Below are 22,471 nucleotides of genomic sequence, written 5' to 3' on the forward strand. Positions count from 1 at the left end.
ATGAAAGTGCATAGACTTGAAACTTCAGAGACTGGATCTCACCACCGTATGGCATCCTCCATACAGTCCAGATTTAGCACCATCTGACTTCCCTCTGTTCCCGATAACAAATCAAGATCTGCGGGGACATCATGATGCTTCGGATGAAGACATTGAGAAAACTGTGAGACGCTGGTTGCGGAAAAAGAGTGTCGTCTTCTTCTGTGATGGCTTCAGAAAACTTGTTCACCGTTGGTAGAAATGTATCCAATTGTCTGGTGATTATATGGAAAAGTGAATAGTGGTAGTTCAAGAGCACATTCTAAGGATTATTTCTGCGTTTGATTTATTAAAATATTCTCATCCAAACCCAAGTAACAAAGGTGGAGGCATTACTTTTCATTCAACCCTCATACACACATTCACCTTTTCACTTACGTGTATAAATAGATTCCAATATAGCAAACATGATCACAGTGGCTTCTTCTCTTTCCTTCTCTCGCTAATACTCTGGGTCACCTCCAACCACCGACAGCTCAAGAATTGGTCCTCGATTACGTCGTGGAGCGCAAGAAGATGCCCGACTTGTGCAGCAGCATCATCGATGGCCGCTTTCGTGAGCAGAAGGTACGCTGCTCTTTCCAGCAGAGTCATGAAAAGACGTATTTTGGATCGACGATGTGTCAGAACCTACTTTTTTGGATCTAATATTGGCCCAAATATTCTTATTAGCTTCCTGTTGTTCAACCTGTGATTGTGTTTCAGGATCAGGGTGCTTTGGATGTGGGAAGTGATGCCAATGAATTTCAAAATGGCAATGGTCTGGTCAATGATACTGATGCAGAGAAGGACCAGGAGACCCCTGTGCAAAGTGTAGTTTCTCATGAGAATGTCCCTGAAGGGTGTGGGGATCATGGTGTTACCAGAGAGTTCCCATGATTTGGGGCTTGAAAACAACTGGGCACCTGGCCCAGCTGCGAGACTTAATGAGCAAATAGATAGGCGAGAGAAAATTAGTCAAAATAGACAGCTCGAACAGTGCCTTCGGCGGTCTGCCAGGCTCCAGCAGAAAAAGATAAGGGGATCTCAAGAAAAATGAAACCAATTCCTGAGTGCATGGAAAAGCTTAGAATTATAGAATCATTGATTTGGAAGAGACCTGTCTCTAAAGGTCCTGAATTGCAATTCACAAATTAGAGTCATAGAATCATAGAATCAAAGAGTTGGAAGAGACCTCATGGGCCATCCAGTCCAACCCCATTCTGCCAAGAAGCAGGAATATTGCATTCAAATCACCCCTGACAGATGGCCATCCCACCCCGACAGATGGCCATCCCGCCTCTGTTTAAAAGCTTCCAAAGAAGGAGCCTCCACCACACTCCGGGGCAGAGAGTTCCACTGCTGAACGGCTCTCACAGTCAGGAAGTTCTTCCTCATGTTCAGATGGAATCTCCTCTCTTGTAGTTTGAAGCCATTGTTCCCTTGCGTCCTAGTCTCCAAGGAAGCAGAAAACAAGCTTGCTCCCTCCTCCCTGTGGCTTCCTCTCACATATTTATACATGGCTATCATATCTCCTCTCAGCCTTCTCTTCTTCAGGCTAAACATGCCCAGCTCTTTAAGCCGCTCCTCATAGGGCTTGTTCTCCAGACCCTTGATCATTTTAGTCGCCCCCATTAACGAACTTGTATTGCTTAACGAGACAATACAAGTTCCAAGTATGGGAAATATAGTCAGATGAAGCGTCGTTGGAATCAAGTGTAGTTCTCGTCCTTTGTTTCATGGAAGATTCTTGTCTAAGTATTTCTTGTTCATGGTTTGGAATCTATGAATGCCTACTCATACCTTGGATTAATGTTTCCTGTTTTCCTGAATTATCTTAGAGAAGTGTGGACTTTGTTTTTATGGACTTTACTAAACTTTACTCTGGACTATTTTTGCTCCTGCTTATGTTCTTACTTAATTGGATTTACTTATTTCTTTAAAGTGCTTTTTTACTTGGTAGTTTTTAATTATCTTCAATAAAAGGTGTGGTGTTTATCATCAGAAGGCTTTTCCTATTCCTGGAGTGCAACACAAACTTGGGACATGCTTTCTCTCCCCGTTGTTTAGTTCCGCCTGCGGCAATGTGGCCTCTCTCATCCCATCTATTTGGTGGAAGATGCCGGCTCCGTGGAGCACCTCAGTTTGCCTGAGAAGACCCTGCAGCAGGCGGTGATCAACACCCAGGTAGGGATGCGCGAGAAAGGTCACTCGCCGGTTCAGGCTGCTCTTCTCTCCTTCTGAGGCTAGTTGAAATATTATTATTATTATTATTAATTAATAATAATAATAATAATAATAATAATAATAATAATAATATGGAGGGAAAGGCCTCTTTCCATCTACTGGGATCAAGGCGTGATGGAGGAGTTCCTGGCTGCTCTTCTCTCCTTCTGAGACCAAAACAATGGCAGTTGTAATATAGACTCAGAAGGGAGCCCCAGAGGCCATCCAGACTTAACCCCATTCCATCATGCAGGAAGACACCACCAAAGCCCTCCCAACAGATGGTCATCCAGTCTCATAGACTCGAAAGAGACCCCCAAGAGCCATCTAGTCCATCTCCCTTTTGCCACAAAGGAAGACACAATTAAAGCCCTCCCAACAGGTCACCCAGTCTTACAGACTCAAAACAGACCCCCAAGGGCCATCCAGTCCTTCTCCCTTCTGCCATAAAGGGAGACACCACCAAAGCCCTCCCAACAGATGGTCATCCAGTCTCATAGATTCGAAAGAAACCCTCAAGGACCATCTAGTCCATCTCCCTTCTGCCACAAAGGAAGACACAATGAAAGCCCTCCTGACAGATGGTCATCCAGTCTCATAGACTCGAAAGAGGGCCATCCAGTCCATCTCCCTTTTTCCATAAAGGGAGACACCATCAAAGCCCTCCTAATAGACTAAAAGCCATAGTGTGGTTGTGGAGGGATTACCAATCTTCTGACCGCTCCACCCGTCTTCAAATTTCACCTGAAGACAGCACTTGGCTTGGTGAGCTAATGGCTAAACAACCTGGCCTAAAGAAATGGGGCATCACTATTAGGAGGGTAGTTGTGGACCCTCACATTCGCCCCTTGTTTGATCCTGGGGCTTTGTTCCACCATACTCCACCTGGCCCCCAGGCGAACTCCACAACTAGCTCACCAGTTACGGCCCCCCCTCCTGGTTCGTATAATTTTGAGACCCCATCTGCCCCGGTCGCCTCCACTCAGCCAGTCACACTTCTCCGCTCGAGAACGCTCCCTTTATTCAGCCCACTTAGCTCCCTTGATACCTCTCTATCCACCTCAACATCAGAGTCATCCCTACCAAATGCCCAAGGGAGATTATTCCCCAGCCCAACTTCCTCCCCTGAGAGCTGACTAGATTCTGGTCGGGCGGGGGGGGGGAAGGTTCCAGAGAAAGGGGGTGCTATCCGAGTTGTGTGGGGAAGGAGATTTGCGGATCACAAACATCCCAGGGAGAAGCGCAACAGAGTCCTTGCGACCCTGGAAAAGGTGGGTAGTGGTAGGCTCCTTGGCAGCCCCCTTGGTCTCAAGGTCCTGTTGATTAATGCCAGATCCGTTAATGGTAAGATCGCGGCCATCCAGGACTTGATCCTGGATGAGAGGGCGGATCTGGCATGCATTACCGAGACCTGGTTGGATGAGGTGGGGGGTGTAAACCTTTCCCAGCTGTGTCCTCCAGGTTTTGGAGTGCATCAACAGGCCAGACAAGGGGGGCGGGGAGGAGGGGTCGCAGTGGTCTTCCGGCAATCCATCGCCGTGACCAGATGCGTTGTCCCGCAAGCTTCTGGGTTTGAGTGCGTCCACTTGAAGGTGGGGAGCCGTGACAGTGTGGGGTTCCTGCTGGTGTATCGTCCACCCCGAGATCCAGCAGCTTCCCTGTCTGAGTTAGCGGAGGTGGTCTCTAATTCGGCCTTGGTCTCCCAGCGCCTGGTGGTGCTGGGAGACTTTAACATTCATGCCGAGACCACCTTATCTGGCGCAGCTCAGGACTTTATGGCCACCATGACGGCCATAGGACTGTCACAGATAATATCCGGCCCCACGCATCAAGCTGGGCACACTCTCGACCTTGTCTTTGTGGCGGACGACGAATTGATCAGAGTGGAAGATCAAAACATCCTTCCAGTGTCATGGTCTGACCATCATCTGATCACATTTAGACTTACTGCGACCCTAAACCTCCGCAGGGGTGGAGGACAAATTAAGATGGTCCGCCCTAGGAGACTGATGGATCCGGATGGATTCCTGAGGAATCTTAGGGTTCTTCCTGCCTTGGAGCCTGGCGATTCTATCGACGCCTTGGTAACTCTCTATAACGGGGAGATGGCCAGGGCGTTAGATATGATTGCACCCGAACGCCCCATCTCGTTGCGTCGTGACAGGCCATCCCCTTGGTTCACCGAGGAGCTGGCTGTGATGAAGCATACGAGAAGGGGGCTAGAGCGCAAATGGAGGAAATCTCGAGATGTGTCTGATCGAACACGGGCTAGAGCCTCTCTTAAGGCATACTCCGTGGCCATACGGGCGGCCAGGAAGTCATTCACGACCGCTCGTATAGCATCTGCAGCAAATAGATCATCGGAGCTGTTTCGGGTCGTGGGAGAACTCCTCCACCCACCTGCGGTGGAGGAGGTCCCTGACGACCCCGCAGCTCGGTGTCGCGATTTCGCACACCATTTTGCAGATAAAGTCGCCCAGATACGTCTCGAGCTCGACTCCAATTCCATCGCAGTGCCAGGAGAGGTGACGGAGGCACCTGCTTGTCCAATTTTGTGGGATTCTTTTAGGCTTGTTCTTCCTGAAACCGTGGAGGAGATTATTGGGGCTGTGAGAGCGACCACCTCATCTCTGGACCCATGCCCATCTTGGCTCATTAAATCAGCCAGAGGGGGGTTGCTTGACTGGTTTGTACCGATTATCAATGCATCGTTGGAGCAAGGAATTTTTCCATCTAATTTGAAGCAGGCCGTGGTTCGCCCACTTATCAAAAAAGCTTCCCTTGACTCCACGGTGCTGAATAATTACAGGCCGATCTCCAACCTCCCCTTTTTGGGTAAGGTGCTGGAGAGGGTGGTCGCCTCTCAGCTTCAGGGTTTCTTAGACGATACCAACTACCTAGATCAGTCACAGTCTGGTTTCAGGCCTGGTCATGGCACCGAGACAGCCTTGGTCGCCTTGGTGGATGACCTCCGCAGAGAGCTGGACAGGGGGAGTGTGACCCTGCTGGTTCTCTTGGACATCTCAGCGGCTTTCGATACCATCGATCATGGTATCCTTCTGGGTCGTCTCTCCGGGATGGGCCTTGGGGGCACGGTTTTGTCGTGGCTCCAGTCCTTCCTGGAGGGACGAACTCAGATGGTGAAGCTGGGAGACGCCTGCTCGGACCCCTGGCCTTTGACCTGTGGGGTCCCGCAAGGCTCTATTCTGTCTCCCATGCTTTTTAACATCTACATGAAACCGCTGGGAGAGGTCATCCGGAGTTTTGGAGTTGGGTGCCATCTCTACGCGGATGACACACAACTCTACTACTCTTTTCCACCTAATTCCAAGGAGGCTTCTCAGGTGCTAGACGAGTGCCTGGCCGCTGTGTCGATCTGGATGAGGAAGAACAAGCTGAAGATCAATCCCGACAAGACAGAGGTCCTCCTGGTCGATCGTAAACCGGATCGGGGTATAGGGTGGTCACCTGTGTTGGACGGGGTTACACTCCCCCTAAAGCCACAGGTCCGCAGTTTGGGCGTCCTCTTGGATTCTTCGCTTACACTTGAGGCTCAGGTGTCGGCGGTATCCGGGAGGGCCTTTGCGCAACTGAGACTTGTGCGCCAACTGTGACCATACCTCGTGAAGGCTGATCTGGCCGGGGTGGTCCATGCCTTGGTCACCTCTAGAATGGATTACTGCAATGCGCTCTACGTGGGGCTGCCCTTGAAGACGGCTCGGAAACTTCAATTGGTCCAGCGGGCAGCAGCCAGGATGCTAACCGGGGCTCATTATCAAGAGAGGTCTACCCCTCTGTTTAAGGAGCTCCACTGGCTGCCATTTATTTTCCGAGCCCAGTTCAAGGTGCAGGTGCTTACCTACAAAGCCCTAAACGGTTTGGGACCACCCTACCTGCGTGACCGCATCACCATCTACTAACCCACACGCTCGCTTCGGTCATCTGGAGAGGCCCTGCTCGTGATCCCACCCACGTCGCAAGCGCGCTTGGTGGGGACACGGGACAGGGCCTTTTCTGTGGCGGCCCCCCGACTTTGGAACGCCCTCCCAAAAGATCTCAGACAGGCCCCTACTCTAGCCGTTTTCAGAAGGAATTTAAAAACTTGGCTGTTCCGTTGTGCCTTCTCAGACTAGGAATCCCCACCCCAAGTCCTAGTAGCACCTTAGCATAACTAATTGTCGCTGCACACTGCACTTTTAATCCCACGTGCCTCCTGCCATTTCAGCACTTTTAACCCTTGTACCCCAGTGCGCCGGCCGAACCAGTTTTAATAATGTCTTGATGTACTGCTATTGTTGTTATTTTGCTTATTGTTTGATTTGCTTTGTTATTGTGGTGTTATGCTATTTTGTTTATTGCTGATTTGCTTGCTATTGTGATGTTATGCTCTCTATTGCAGGGGTCCCCAAACTACGGCCCGCGGGCCGTATGCGGCCCGCCGAGGGCATTTCTCCGGCCCGCGCGGCATGGCCTGGCCTGGCCACGCCCACCCGGCGCCGCTCCGCCAATAGCGGGAACCCTCTGCTCCGGCCACTCTGCTCTTCGGAAGGCAGGCTCGGCCCGGGGAAGGGACAGGCGGCGCTGCACCGAAGCCGCGCCACCTGCCCCTTCCCCCCGCCTTCCCCTGGCTTCAGGAAGCCAGGGGAAGGCGGGGGGGAGGGGCAGGCGGCGCGGCTTCGGTGCAGCGCCGCCCGTCTCTTCCCCGGGCCGAGCCTGCCTTCCTCTGGCTTCCTGAAGCCAGGGGAAGGCGGGGGGGAGGGGGAGGGAAGCGGCAGGCGGCGCGGCTTTGGTGCAGCGCCGCCTGTCCCTTCCCCCGGCCGAGCCTGCCTTCCCCTGGCTTCCTGAAGCCAGAGGAAGGCAGGCTCGGCCCGGGGAGGAGACAGGCGGCGCTGCACCGAAGCCGCGCCGCCTGCCCCTCCCCCCCGCCTTCCCCTGGCTTCCTGAAGCCAGGGAAAGGGGGGGCAAAGGGACAGGCGGCGCGGCTTCGGTGCAGCGCCGCCTGTCTCCTCCCCGGGCCGAGCCTGCCTTCCTCTGGCTTCAGGAAGGCGGGAGGGGGGGAGGGAAGCGGCAGGCGGCGCGGCTTCGGTGCACCGCCGCCTGTCCCTTCCCGGGGCCGAGCCTACCTTCCTCTGGCTTCCTGAAGCCGGGGAAGGGGCAGGCGGCACGGCTTCGGTGCAGCGCCGCCTGTCCCTTCCCCGGGCTTCAGGAAGCCAGGGGAAGGCAGGCTCGGCCCGGGGAAGGGACAGGCGGCGCTGCACCGAAGCCGCACTGCCTGCCCTTTCCCCCGCCTTCCCCTTACCTACCTCGCGCAGCCCCTTGTGCGAGCCAGACGCTCGCACTAGCCATCCCCTGCCATGCGTTGCTGTGGCCCACATGGCTGTTCTGTGTGGGAGGTTTGGCCCAATTCTATCGTTGGTGGGGTTCAGAATGCTCTGTGATTGTAGGTGAACTACAAATCCCAGCATCTACAAATGCCAAGATTCCATTTTCCCCAAACCCCACCAGTGTTCACATTTTGACATATTGAGTGTTCTTAGAGTTTGGTCCAGATCCATCATTGTTTGAGTGCACAGTGATCTTTGGATGTAGGTGAACTACAATGCCAAAACCAAAGGACACTGTTCACCAAGCCCTACTAGTATTTTCTGTTGGTCATGGGAGAACTGTGTGTCAAATTTGGTTCAATTCCATCCTTGGTGAGGTTCACAATGCTCTTTGATTGTAGGTGACATATAAATCTCAGCAACTACAACTCCCAAATGACAAAATCATTTTTTTTAGTGAAGGACATACATTGGGTTGTTAGGTGTCCAGTGGATTTTGAGTCCTGTTAATCCCACAAACAAACGTTACATTTTATTTATATCGATTTATTTCCTATATTTATGTTTTTGTGATTAATCACTATGCTTTATGTTCAGATTGTAACAAAAAAAATACATCCTGCATATCAGATATTTACATTACGATTCATAACAGTAGCAAAATAAGACATGTGCAGTGTGCATAGGAATTTGGTCACTTTAATATATATATATATATATATATATATATATATTCCGGCCCTCCAATGGTCTGAGGGACAGTAATCTGGCCCCCTGTTTAAAAAGTTTGGGGACCCCTGCTCTATTGTATTGTTGTTTTGAGGCTTCGGCCTGTGTAAGCCGCATCGAGTCCTTCGGGAGATGCTAGCGGGGTACAAATAAAGTTAATAATAATAATAATAATAATAATAGATGGCCATCCAGTTTCATAGACTCAAAAGATACCCCCAAGAGCCATCCAATCCATCCCCCTTCTGCCATAAAGGGAGACACCATCAGAGCCCTCCCAACAGATGGTCACCCAGTCGCATAGACTTGAAAGAGATCCCCAAGGGCCACCCAGTCTATCCCTGTTCTGCCATAAAGGGAGACACCTTCAAAGCCCTCCCAACAGATGGTCACCCTGTCTCATAGACTCGAAAGAGATCCCCAAGGGCCACCCAGTCTATCCCCGTTCTGCCACAAAGGGAGACACCTTCGAAACCAGTCTCATAGACTCAAAAGAGACCCCCAAGGGCCATCCAGTCCATCCCCCTTCTTCCATAAAGGGAGACACCTTCAAAGCCCTCCCAACAGATGGCCATCCAGTCTCATAGACTCAAAACAGATCCCCAAGGGCCACCCAGTCCATCCCCCTTCTTCCATAAAGGGAGACACCATCAAATCCCTTCCAACAGATGGCCATCCAGTCTCATAGACTCAAAAGAGACCCCCAAGGGCCATCCAGTCCATCCCCCTTCTGCCACAAATGGAGAAACCATTTCTGCTTGCTCCATCTCTAGTGTTACCCCCATGATGCACTTTCCCCCGTCCTGAACTGAAAGCCCACCCTACTGTTTATCCTTTTTGGGTACCCCTCAATTATTTATTTTCTTTCCTACCTCATCCAGGGTTTTATCATTTTACCTCCTCCATTTGCCCTGCCCATTCTGTTCGATTTTATATTGTGTTAATTTGTTTTATTTATTTTATTTGGCTACTGTACGTCGGACCCTGTAAATAAAAATGAGGTAGAAAGCAAGATCTTGGCTTTAGATTGCGGCATGGAGGGGGGGAGGAGTTCCATGAGCCGAGGGGCCCCCATAGAGGTCGTGGTGGGAAGGAGGAGATGCGGGAAAAGGAGACCTCGAATTCGGCTTAATTCGGACCGCTTATCCATATTAACAACCCCCAACCGGTCTCCTAAGGTAAACTGGTGTAACCAGGTGAGCGGGCCCTCTGGCTTGAAGGTGGTGTTGTTGAACGCCAGATCTGTCAATGGAAAAACGACTTGGATCCAGGATTTAATCCTGGAGGAGCGGGCAGATCTGGCGTGCATCACGGAGACCTGGCTGGATGAAGCGGGGGGCGTAAACCTCTCCCAGCTTTGTCCTCCAGGTTTCTCCGTGCAACACCAACCAAGAGCCGGAGGACGGGGAGGCGGGGTCGCAGTGGTCTACAGAGATTCCATCCATCTGACCAGGAGTCCCATCTCGCAGACCACAAATTTCGAATGCGTCCACCTGAGGGTGGGTGACCGGGACAGAATAGGGATTCTTGTAGTGTACCGTCCACCTCGCTGCACTACAGTCTCCCTGCCTGAGCTAGCGGGGGTGGTCTCGAGCCTGGTGGTGGAGTCCCAACGGCTTCTTGTGCTGGGGGACTTCAACATCCATGCCGAGGCGACCCTCACAGGAGCGGCTCAGGACTTCATGTCTGCCATGGCAACCATGGGGCTGTCCCAGCAAATAACTGGCCCCACCCACTGTGCTGGACACACATTGGACTTGGTTTTCTGCCAGGGATGGGAGCAGGGTGGCGGTGTGGAGGAGTTGTCTATCTCTCCGTTGCCATGGACCGACCACTTCCTGATCAGATTCAGGCTCACTGCGCCCCCTAACCTCCGCAAGGGTGGAGGACCCATTAAGATGGTCCGCCCCAGGAGGCTTATGGATCCGAATGGATTCCTGACGGCTCTTGGGGATTTTCCCGCCACCTCGGTAGGTGACCATGTCGAGGCCTTGGTCGCTCTCTGGAATGGGGAGATGACCAGGGCAATTGACAGGATCGCTCCGGAACGTCCCCTCTCAAGTAACCGAGCTATACCGGCTCCTTGGTTCACTGAGGAGCTGGCAGCGATGAAGCGAAGGAAGAGGGAACTAGAGAGCGTGTGGCGCTCGGACCCAAGCGAGCCAAATCGAGCACGGTTTGTGTCCTTCTTAAGGGCATATGCCGCGGCAATAAAAGCCGCAAAGAAAACTTTCTTTGCGGCTACTATTGCGTCTGCAAAAAACCGTCCGGCGGAGTTGTTTCGGATTGTCAGAGGTCTTTTAACTCCCCCTACCTCAGGTGGGAGCCCTGACAATTCGGCCACGCGCTGTGAAGCATTTGCTCGGTTCTTTGCAGACAAAGTCGCTTTGATCCGTTCTGGGCTGGACGCCACATTAAATGCAGTCTCTGTGGATGTGACACAAGCACCTGCTTGTCCTATTTTGATGGATTCTTTTCAGTTTGTGAAACCCGAGGATGTGGACAAGATACTTGGAGGAATGAGGCCTACCACGTCCATCCTAGACCCCTGCCCATCCTGGCTTCTGAAAGAGGCCAGAGGGGGATTGGCTGAGTGGGTAACGGTGGTGGTTAATGCCTCCCTTCGGGAAGGCACGATTCCAGCGAGCCTAAAACAGGCTATTATAAAGCCGCTGTTGAAGAAACCATCACTAGACCCCACTAAATTTGACAACTTTCGGCCTGTTTCCAATCTTCCCTTCTTGGGCAAAGTCATGGAAAGCGTGGTGGCCTCACAACTCCAGGTATTCTTGAGAGACACGGATTATCTGGATCCGGCACAGTCTGGCTTCAGACCGGGACATGGTACTGAGACGGTCTTGGTCGCCTTAGTGGATGATCTCCGCCGGGAGCTAGACAGGGGGAGTGTGTCCCTGTTGGTGCTTCTGGACCTCTCAGCGGCCTTCGATACCGTCGACCACGGTATTCTTCTGGGACGCCTTGCAGAGATGGGCCTTGGGGGCACCGCTTTGCGGTGGCTCCAGTCATTTCTGGAGGGTCGTACCCAGAAGGTGTTATTGGGGGACTCCTGTTCAACACCACAGCCTTTGACCTGTGGTGTTCCTCAGGGCTCCATACTGTCCCCCATGCTGTTTAACATCTACATGAAGCCGCTGGGTGAGATCATCCGGAGTTTCGGGGTGCGGTGTCACCTGTACGCAGATGACGTCCAACTCTGTCACTCCTTCCCACCTGCTACTAAGGAGGCTGTCGAAGTCCTGAACCGGTGCCTGGCCGCTGTGACGGTCTGGATGAGGGCGAACAAACTGAAATTAAATCCAGACAAGACAGAGGTACTCCTGGTCAGTCGTAAGGCCGAACAGGGTATAGGGTTACAGCCTGTGCTGGATGGGGTCGCACTCCCCTTGAAGGCGCAGGTTCGCAGCTTGGGTGTGACCCTGGACTCATCGCTGAGCCTGGATCCCCAGGTTTCAGCGGTGACCAGGGGAGCATTTGCACAGCTTCGGCTCGTGCGCCAGCTGCGCCCGTATCTTGGGAAGTCTGACTTGGCCACAGTGGTACACGCTTTGGTCACATCCCGCCTCGACTACTGCAACGCTCTCTACGTGGGGCTGCCCTTGAAGACGGCCCGGAAGCTCCAGCTAGTCCAGCGCGCGGCAGCCATGTTGTTAACTGGAGCGGGACGCAGGGAGCGCACAACGCCCTTGCTGTCCCAGCTCCACTGGCTGCCGATCAGCTACCGGGCCCAATTCAAGGTGCTGGTGCTAACCTACAAAGCCCTAAACGGTTCCGGCCCAAGATACCTTGAGTACCGCATCTCGGCCTACGAGCCCACGAGGACCTTGAGATCATCCGGGGAGGCCCTTCTCTCGGTCCCGCCGGCCTCACAAGCACGCTTGGCGGGGACTAGAGAGCGGGCCTTCTCGGTGGTGGCCCCCCGGCTGTGGAACTCCCTCCCCGCTGAAATTAGACAGGCGCCCTCCCTCATGGCCTTCCGTAAGGGCCTAAAAACCTGGCTCTTCGAAAAGGCCTTCAATTAAGTGCTATGATTTAGAATGACCACCGGAATGGACTAGGACTACGAGACTGATTATGACCCAAACAGGACGAAGCGGATTTTTAGCTTAATTATCTGTGTGTTAGTAAGATGTATGTTATACCCTGAATTTATTGTAACTGTTGTCTTTATGTTCTATGTTCTGTACACCGCCACGAGTCGCCTTCGGGCTGAGAGTGGCGGTTAACAAGTGCAAATAATAAATAAATAAATAAATATTTTATTTTGATATAATTTTTTGTTATCTGAATTCTGTATTTTATTTTGTTGTATTGTATCTTTGGCCTCATGTAAGCCGCCCCGAGTCCCCTTTGGGGAGATGGTGGTGAGGTATAAATAAAGATTATTATTATTATTATTATTATTATTATTATTATTATTATTATTAGCTGTCCCCTGCCACGAGTTGCTGTGGCCCAGTCTGGTGATCTGGAAAATAAAGTAATGAGAAAATGTTAGTTTCTAATATATGTAATTTCTTGATGCTTGTGAGTAAACAGTATTTAATTATGTTTTCTTGCCCTTGTGAAGGGAGTTGGATTGGATGGCCTTAAGTATTTTCTGTTGCTCATGGGGGTTCTGTGTGGGAAGTTTGCCCCAATTCTATCATTTGTGGGGTTCAGAATGCTCTTTGATTGTAGGTGAACTATAAATCCCAGTAAATACAACTCCCAAATGTCAAGGTTAATCCCCATCAAACCCTTCTAGTGTTTTCTATTGGTCATGGGAGTTCTGTGTGCCACTTTGGTTCAATTCCACATTCGTGGGGTTCAGAATGCTCTTTGATTGTAGGTGAACTATACATCCCCGCAACGACAACTCCCAAATGACAAGGTCTATTTTCCCCAAACTCCATTTGGGGGAAATAGACCTTGGAATATTCGTGCCAAGTTTGGTCCAGATCCATCATTGTTTGAGTCCACCATGCTCTCTGGATGTAGGTGTTCTACAACTCCCAAACTCAAGGTCAATGGCCACCAAACCCTTCTAGTGTTTTCGGTTGGTCATGGGAGTCCTGTGTGCCACGTTTGGTTCAGTTCCATCATTGGTGGAATTCAGAATGCTCTTTGATTGTAGGTGAACTATAAATCCCAGCAACTACAACTCCCAAATGACAAAATCAATGTTTTGGAATGATGGTCACTCATTGGGTTGTTAGGCGTATTCTGTCCAAATTTGGTGTCAATTTGTCCAGTGGTTTTTGAGTTCTGTTAATCCCACAAACGAACATTATATTTTTTATTTATATAGATTATTATTATTATTCTTATTGACAGAAAAGCACAGTATGTCACAGCAAACGGGATCTATATGCTGGATTTCGTATCACAAAATCACAAGTTGAACACTTCCCAAGCGTCTAGGACTATTATTATTATTATTATTATTATTACTATTATGTGAGGCAAAGGGGGAAATTTTGTGGCATGAAGCAGCCAAGTCTCCTTCCCTTTCTGACGGCGACCCTCTTCTCCAGGTGGTGGACGGCTTCTTTGTCAAACGTACCCGTGACATCCGCGAATCCGCGGCCTACCTGACCGTCATGACGCGTCACCTGGCCAGGTTGTATGGGGTGAGTTTGGAGCTCTGCGGGGACCCTCTCCCATGGAGAGCACAGGGATGGGCAGCTTTGGATGGAAAGAAACCATATCATTCCTCTTCGGAGGACCATGCCCACTCTCACAGGAGAGAAGAAATAAACCAATCCGTTTTGTCTGCTCCAAAATGTCCTCTTGGTCTCTGCTTCTTAAACTGTGGGTCCCGACGCCAAATGGGGTCCCCTTTCCCTCAGTGTTGGGATCATGGAGAAAAGGGTTTCTGAGCATCACCTATTTCTACAAATCTGTGACCAACAGCTTGCAGAAGATGTTTCACAAATCTTTCAAATGCTGGTTTATCAGAAACAATCAGGGACATCTAATCACCTCTCAACAAAAGTTTGCTCTAGGCACTGTTAGGCTATTATATGATAATCAAGGTGGTCAGTTGAAACATTCACACCTCGCTCCAGCAGACAAGAGTTCTTTGTCCCACCCTGGTCATTCCACAGATATGTAAAGCCTTTTTCCTAGTACCAACAGACCTCACAACCTCTGAGGATGCTTGCCATAGATGCAAGTGAAACGTCAGGAGAGAATGCCTCTAGACCATGGCCATATAACCCGAAAAAACCTACAACAACCCAGTGATTCCGGCCATGAAAGCCTTCGACAATACATTATCAGTAAATGTTTGATTTTTATACCTATTCTATATACCGCATATATTCGAGTATAAACTGAGTTTTTCAGCCCTTTCTTAAGGCTGTAAAAGCCCCACTCGGCTTACACTTGAGTCAAATTTATTTATTATTTTACTCTATTTATTATTAATATTATTACATTTATTATTTTACTCTATTATTATTATACTTACTATTTTATGCTATTATTGTTATCATTACTTTTATTATTATACTCTATTTACTGTTATTATTGCATTTATTATTTTACTCTATTATTACACTTATTATTTTACTCTAGTATCATTATTATATTTTATTTATTTATTTACTTACGGCATTTGTAGCCCGCCTTATGGAGACTCAAGGCAGCTCGCAGTTTATTATTTTACTCTATTTATTATTATTACATTTATAATTTTATTTTATTATTCTTATTATTTATTTATTTATTTATTTATTTGACTTGTATACCGCTATTCCCAGTTTGGCTTGGAGCGGTTTACAGAAACAAATTAAAACAATACAATTAGCTTTAAAAATAACCATAACAATAACAATAAGCAGCAAGAACAGGCAACAATTATTACATTTGTTATTTTACTCTGTTATTATTACATTTATTATTTTGCTCTGTTACTATTACTTTTGTTATTTTACTCTATTATTACACTTATTTTACTCTGTTATTATTATGGCATGTATTATTTTACTCTATTGTTATCATATTTATTATCTTACTCTATTATTATTATTACATTTTTATTTTATTTTATTCTATTATTAATATTACATTTATTATTTTACTCTAGTATTGTTATTATATTTTATTTATGTATTTACGGCATTTGTAGCCCACCTTATGGAGATTCAAGGCAGCTCACAGTTTATTGTTTTACTCTATTTATTATTTTATTTTATTATTGTTATTATTACATTTGTTATTTTACCCTGTTATTATTACATTTACATTTTTGCTCTGTTATTCTTACTTTTATTATTTTACTCTATTATTACACTTACTTTATTATTATTATTGCATGTATTATTTTACTCTATTGTTATTATATTTGTTATCTTACTTTGTTATTATTACATTTTTATTTTATTTTATTCTATTATTAATATTACATTTATTATTTTACTCTAGTATTGTTATTATATTTTATTTATGTATTTACGGCATTTGTAGCCCATCTTATGGAGACTCAAGGCAGCTCACAGTTTATTGTTTTACTCTATTTATTATTATTACATTTATTATATTATTTTATTATTGTTATTATTACATTTGTTATTTTATTCTATTATTATTATTTTATTATTTTACTCTATTATTACACTTATTTTACTCTATTATTATTATTGCATGTGTTATTTTACTGTATTATTATTACATTTATTATTTTACTCTATTATTGCACTTATTTTACTCTATCATTACTATTGCATGTATTATTTTACTGTATTGTTATTATATTTATTATCGTACTCTATTATTATTACATTTATTATTTTACTCTATTATTGCACTTATTTTACTCTATTATTATTGCATATATTATTTTACTGTATTGTCATATTTATTATCTTACTCTATTATTATTAACTTTATTATTTTACTCTATTATTACATTTATTTTACGCTATTATTATTATTACATTATTTTACTGTATTATTATATTTATTATTTTACTCTATTATTATTATTATTATTACTTTTATTATTTTACTCTATTGTTATACTTATTTTACTCTATTATTATTGCATGTATTATTTTACTGTATTGTTATTATATTTATTATCTCACTCTATTATTATTGGGAGCCCCCAATAATAATAATAATAATATAATAATGTACTAGTAGCAGTAGTAATAGTAGTAATAGTAGTAGGAGCCCCCGGTGGCGCAGTGGGTTAAAGCACTGAGCTGCTGAGCTTGTTGATCGAAAGGTCGCAGGTTCGATTCCGGGGAGCGGCGTGAGCTTCCGCTGTCAGCCCTAGCTTCTGCCAACCTAGCAGTTTGAAAACATGCAAATGTGAGTAGATCAATAGGTACCGCTGCGGTGGGAAGGTAACGGCGCTCCATGCAGTCATGCCGGCCACATGACCTTGGAGGTGTCTACGGACAACGCTGGCTCTTCGGCTTAGAAATGGAGATGAGCACCACACCCCAGAGTCAGACATGACCTTTACCTTTACCTATTAATATGATATTTATTATTTTATTCTATTATTATTATTATTACATACATTATTTTACTCTATAATAATAATTATTATTACTTCTATTATTTATAATTATTTATCTCTTATAATTATTATTATAAAGAAAATGATCCGCCTCGGAGGATTTTAAACAAAGGCTGGCCATCTATTGGGGATGCTTTGATTGTGCTTTTCCTGCATGGCAGGGGATAAGATTAGATGGCGCATGTGGTCTCCTCCAACTCTTATGATTCGCCTTTTCCCGTCTTCCCCCTTTCCACGTTGCAGATGGGGATTATAGAGCAAGTAGCCCAAAACTCCTGGAGGTTGCCAGGTTTGCCCAAGGCTTCTTTAAGTGACTTTATCAGTGCTTTCCTTTCTGTTTTTGTTCCCTGCCTGCAGGCCCGGACTCTCCTGAGCTGCACCAAGGAAGAACTGGAGCGGGCGCATCCTCCGCAGTTGAACCGTGGCTCTTGCCGTCTTCTGACCTTTGCCGAGTTCAACGAAAGCGCCGTGAAGAACAAGGTGTGGAAGCCATGCCTCTCGAACCAGTGTCGGGGCGCATATACAGGCAGCCCCCAAGTTACAAACAAGATAGTTTCTGTAAAGTTGAATTTGTACATAAGCCGGAACAGGGCCAATCGTAGAATCTTAGAGTTGGAAGAGACCTCAAGGGCTATCCAGTCCAACCCCATTCTGCCTAGAAGCAGGAAAATTGCATTCAAAGCACCCCCAACAGATGGCCATCCAGCCTCTGTTTCAAAGCTTCCAAAGAAGGAGCCTCTACCACACTCCGGGGCAGAGAGTTCCACTGCTGAACGGCTCTCACAGTCAGGAAGTTCTCCCTCATGTTCAGATGGAATCTCCTCTCTTGTAGTTTGAAGCCATTCTTCCATTGCGTCCCAGTCTCCAAGGAAGCAGAAAACAAGCTTGCTCCCTCCTCCCTGTGGCTTCCTCTCACATATTTATACATGGCTATCATATCTCCTCTCAGCCTTCTCTTCTTCAGCATAAACATGCCCAGCTCCTTAAGCCGCTCCTCATAGAGCTTGTTCTCCAGACCCTTGATCATTTGAGTCCCCCTCCTCTGGACACATTCCAGCTTGTCAATATCTTTCTTCAATTGTGGTGCCCAGAATTGGACACAATATTCCAGGTGTGGTCTAACCAAAGCAGAACAGAGCATGGGGAGCATGACTTCCCTGGATCTAGACACTACAGAGACCAAAATCCCATTGGCTTTTTTGCCGCCACATCACATTGTTGGCTCATGTTTAACTTGTTGTCCACGAGGACTCCAAGATCTTTTTCACACGTACTGCTCTCGAGCCAGGCATTGTCCCTCATTCTGTATCTTTCCATTTTTCCTGCCAAAGTGGAGTATCTTGCATTTGTCACTGTTGAACTTCATTTTGTTAGTTTTGGCCCATCTCTCTAATCTGTCAAGAGGGTAATCTTGTCAGCACCAATTGTGTTTAAGTGCAGGCCAAGGTCTTTAGGCACTGCACCCAGTGTGCCAATGACCACTGGAACCACCTTGACTGCTTTGTGCCAGAGTCTTTGCAGTTCAACCTTTAAATCCTCATATCATGTCAGCTTTTCCGTTGTTTCTCTTCAATCCTGCTGTCACTTGGGATTGCGACATCGACGATCCATACTTTGTTTTTTAACACAATCATGAGGTCAAGAGTGTTGTGCTCCAAAACTGTGTCTGTCTGAATCCGGAAGTCCCAGAAGAGTTTGGTGTGTTCATTCTCTGTAACTTTTTCCAGCTTGTGATCCCACCAGTTCTTTGTTGCAGGCAGATGGTCTTTGTGGCACAAGTTCCACTGAACCATCTGAGCAATGGTGTTGTGCCTCTGCTTGTAGTCTGTCTGCACAATCTTCTTGCAGCAGCTCAGAATGTCATCTATTGTTTCATCTATTTCCTTGCAGAGAATACACTTGGGATCTGTTGTCGACTTTTCAATTCTGGCTTTGATGGCATTTGTTCTAATGGCTTGTTCTTGGGCTGCCATTATTATTATTATTATTATTATTATTATTATTATTATTATTATTGGTAAGATGAAAGAGCGGGCTGTACTGGGACAATTGCAACAATTCCTGGATGACACAGCCGGCCTGGACCCTTTCCAGTCAGGTTTCCACCCTGGCCATGGGACGGAGACAATCCTGGTTGCCATTACAGACAAACTTTGTCGCCAGTTTGATAACGGCGGATCAGCACTATTGGTACTTCTCGACCTTACCGCAGCGTTTGACACCGTTGGCTACAATCTAATGATTCACCGTCTTGCCATGTCCGGAGTTCGCGGTCAGGCCCTTAATTGAGGGCGAACAAACTGAAACTAAATCCAGACAAGACAGAGGTACTCCTGGTCAGTCGCAAGGCCGAACGGGATATAGGGTTACAGCCTGTGCTGGACGGGGTCGCACTCCCCTTGAAGGCGCAGGTTCGCAGCTTGGGTGTGACCCTGGACTCATCGTTGAGCCTGGACCCCCAGGTTTCAGCGGTGACCAGGGGAGCATTTGCACAGCTTAGGCTCGTGCGCCAGCTGCGCCCGTATCTCGGGAAGTCTGACTTGGCCACGGTGGTACACGCTCTTGTCACATCCCGCCTGGATTACTGCAACGCTCTCTACGTGGGGCTGCCCTTGAAGACGGCCCGGAAGCTTCAGCTGGTCCAGCGTGCGGCAGCCATGCTACTAACTGGAGCGGGTAGCAGGGAGCACACAACGCCCTTGTTGTCCCAGCTCCACTGGCTGCCGATTTGCTACCGGACCCAATTCAAGGTGCTGGTCTTGGCCTACAAAGCCCTAAACGGTTCCGGCCCAAAATACCTTTCGGACCGCATCTTGGCCTACGAGCCCACGAGGACCTTGAGATCGTCTGGGGAGGCCCTTCTCTCGATCCCGCCTGCGTCACAGGCACGGCTGGCGGGGACGAGGGAGAGGGCCTTCTCGGTGGTGGCCCCCCGGCTGTGGAACACTCTCCTGGCACACATCAGACAGGCGCCCTCCCTCATGTCCTTTCGAAAAAGCCTTAAGACATGGCTGTTCGAGAGGGCATTTAATTAAGTGCTAAGCAACAACATTACGGTAATGAGAACTGGAATGGTATAAGGAAGATGAGACTGGCTATGATTCTACTAAGAGACGAAGCGGATTTTTATGTAGTTTGTATTTGTCGTATAGTTATATGTTGTTGATACTGGCCTTTGTAACTGTCTTTTTATGTGTACTGTACACCGCCATGAGTCGCCCGTAAGGGCTGAGAATGGCGGTTAATAAGTGCATCAAATAAATAAATAAATAAATAAATAATAATTGGTTCATTTCTCCAAAACTGGAGTCAGCACGTGGAGTACATGGATCAAGTCTCCGATAGATCTCCCCTCCTATGTGGGGTCCCCCAAGGTGCAATTCTCTCTCCTCTCCTCTTCAACATCTACGTTAGACCCCTTGCTAGTTTGGCTCGGAGTTTCAGCCTGGACTGCTACCAATACGCGGACGATACCCAACTCCTTCTGCGCCTGGAGCCTGGAGCAACGTCAATTCCAGACAATTTCACTCGATGTCTGGAAGCTCTGTCAAACTGGCTACCTGCTAGCAGACTGAAGGTGAACCCGGCGAAGACTGAGATTCTCTGGCATGGCCGCCCGGCAGGTCTGACTCCTCCGTTACCCACTTTCGATGGTGCCGCCCTATCTCCATCGACCACTGTTAAGAGCTTAGGTGTCGTCCTGGATTCACAGCTGACAATGGAAGCTCAGGTCGCTGCTGCCAGCAAACAGGCCTTTTTCCATCTACGACAAGCGAGGCAACTGGCACCCTACCTATCTGACGAGGCTCTGGCAACGGTCATCCATGCCACGGTCACGTCTAGGCTGGACTATTGCAACGCCCTGTATGCTGGCCTTCCGATGTCTACGACCTGAAAGCTTCGTATTTATTTATTTATTTATTATTTACTTTGCTTATATACCGCTGTATCTCAAGCCCGAAGGCGACTCACAGCGGTTCACAAACAGTAAAAACAGTAGAAACAGCAGTGGTTCCATACAACATATAACAATTGACTTAACACATTATCCATAAATTAACAATAAGCAATTACAATGCACAGTTATTACAAAAAACAACCGTACCCAATCTTCTCATCATCCAAGCGTAGTCCAGGTTCGTCGTCCATTGTTCCATTCCTATGTTCCATTACCAGATTGCACTAAATTACTCAAACGCCTGCACAAACATCCAGGTCTTCACCTTTTTGCAGAATACCATTAGAGATGGTGCTAGTCTAATGTCCGTAGGAAGGACGTTCCACAGCCGAGGAGCCACCACCGAGAAGGCCCTATCTCTCGTCCCCGCCAGCCGAGCTTGAGAAGCAGGCGGGATCGAAAGCAGGGTCTCCCCAGAAGATCTCAAAGTCCTGGTGGGTTCATAGGCAGAGATGCGGTCAGATAGGTAGCTTGGGCCGGAACCGTTTAGGGCTTTAAAGGCCAACGCCAGCACTTTGAATTCAGCCCGGTAGCAGATCGGTAGCCAGTGGAGTTGGCGCAACAGGGGGGTTGTATGCTCCCTGCGCTCCGCTTCTGTTAAAATCATGGCTGCCGAGCGTTGGACTAGTTGGAGCTTCCGAGCTGTCTTCAAAGGCAACCCCACGTAGAGAGCGTTGCAGTAGTATTGTTCAGAATGCGGCAGCCAAGTTACTCACAAGAACGCCCATGAAATGCCATATAACACCAGTGCTGCAACACTTACATTGGCTTCCAACTGATTACCGTGGTCTACATAAGATGCTAGTTCTGACCTTTAAAACTCTTTACGGCCAGGGTCCATCGTACCTTAGGGACCGCCTCTCCTTCTCCCATCATCGGAGGTCGCAACGACCAGCCCAACGTGACTTACTCCATATACCGGGTCCTAGAGAAGTGCACTTGGAAAGGACCAGGCGCAGATGGGCTTTCTCTATTTCTGCCCCTGCCTTGTGGAATTCCTTGCCGCCCTACATGAGCCATGCGGGACTTAGGACCTTTTACTCTCGCACTTAAGACCTGACTTTTCAGTAGAGCAATTGATCTATATTAATAATTAATTTCTGTATGTATGTATTTTTATCTTTTACAATTTAGCTTGTAAATCGCCTAGAGCATCTCGGATGGAGGGCGATTAATAAGTAATTAAATATTATTATTATTATTATTATTATTATTCCTTGACCTCTGCTCTTTCTCCAGGCCCAGACGGTGAGAGAGGTCTTTGCTCGGCAACTCATGCAGATCAGCGGCATCAGCGGAGAAAAGGCAGCAGCCATATTGGAACGATACCCGACGCCTGCCAGGTGAGGTACAGCAAGAGCAGAATGGAGTATGAGTATATATGTGTGTTTGCATATATAGACGGACAGACAGACAGATAGATCTATATAAATAAAAATGTAATGTTCATTTGTGGTATTCACAGAACTCAAAAACCCCTGGATGAATTGGCACCAAATTTGGACACGATGCACTTAACCACCCAATGTATGTTCTCCACTCAAAAAAATTGATTTTGTTGTTTGGGAGTTGTAGTTGCTGGGATTTATAGTTCACCTACAATCAAAGAGCATTCGGAACCCCACCAACGATGGAATTGAACCAAACTTGGCACACAGTTCTCCCATGACCAACTGAAAATAC

General features: G+C 47.5%; 1 protein-coding gene across 3 annotated transcripts in view; it reads left to right on the top strand.

Moving 5' to 3' along the window:
- The window catches only part of MUS81 (MUS81 structure-specific endonuclease subunit), a 52,614-nt gene that overhangs the window by 19,629 nt on the left and 10,514 nt on the right, over nucleotides 1–22,471 (top strand). For all 3 annotated transcript variants that reach the window (XM_067472400.1, XM_067472401.1, XM_067472402.1), the window contains 5 exons: nucleotides 515–606; nucleotides 2,089–2,205; nucleotides 13,832–13,927; nucleotides 17,188–17,310; nucleotides 22,028–22,131. In XM_067472400.1, the coding sequence (XP_067328501.1) occupies nucleotides 515–606; nucleotides 2,089–2,205; nucleotides 13,832–13,927; nucleotides 17,188–17,310; nucleotides 22,028–22,131 (532 nt within the window). The remainder of the gene's footprint in view (nucleotides 1–514; nucleotides 607–2,088; nucleotides 2,206–13,831; nucleotides 13,928–17,187; nucleotides 17,311–22,027; nucleotides 22,132–22,471) is intronic.

This window comes from Anolis sagrei, chromosome 12 (assembly GCF_037176765.1).
Source record: "Anolis sagrei isolate rAnoSag1 chromosome 12, rAnoSag1.mat, whole genome shotgun sequence".
NCBI classification, from domain to species: Eukaryota; Metazoa; Chordata; class Lepidosauria; order Squamata; family Dactyloidae; genus Anolis; species Anolis sagrei.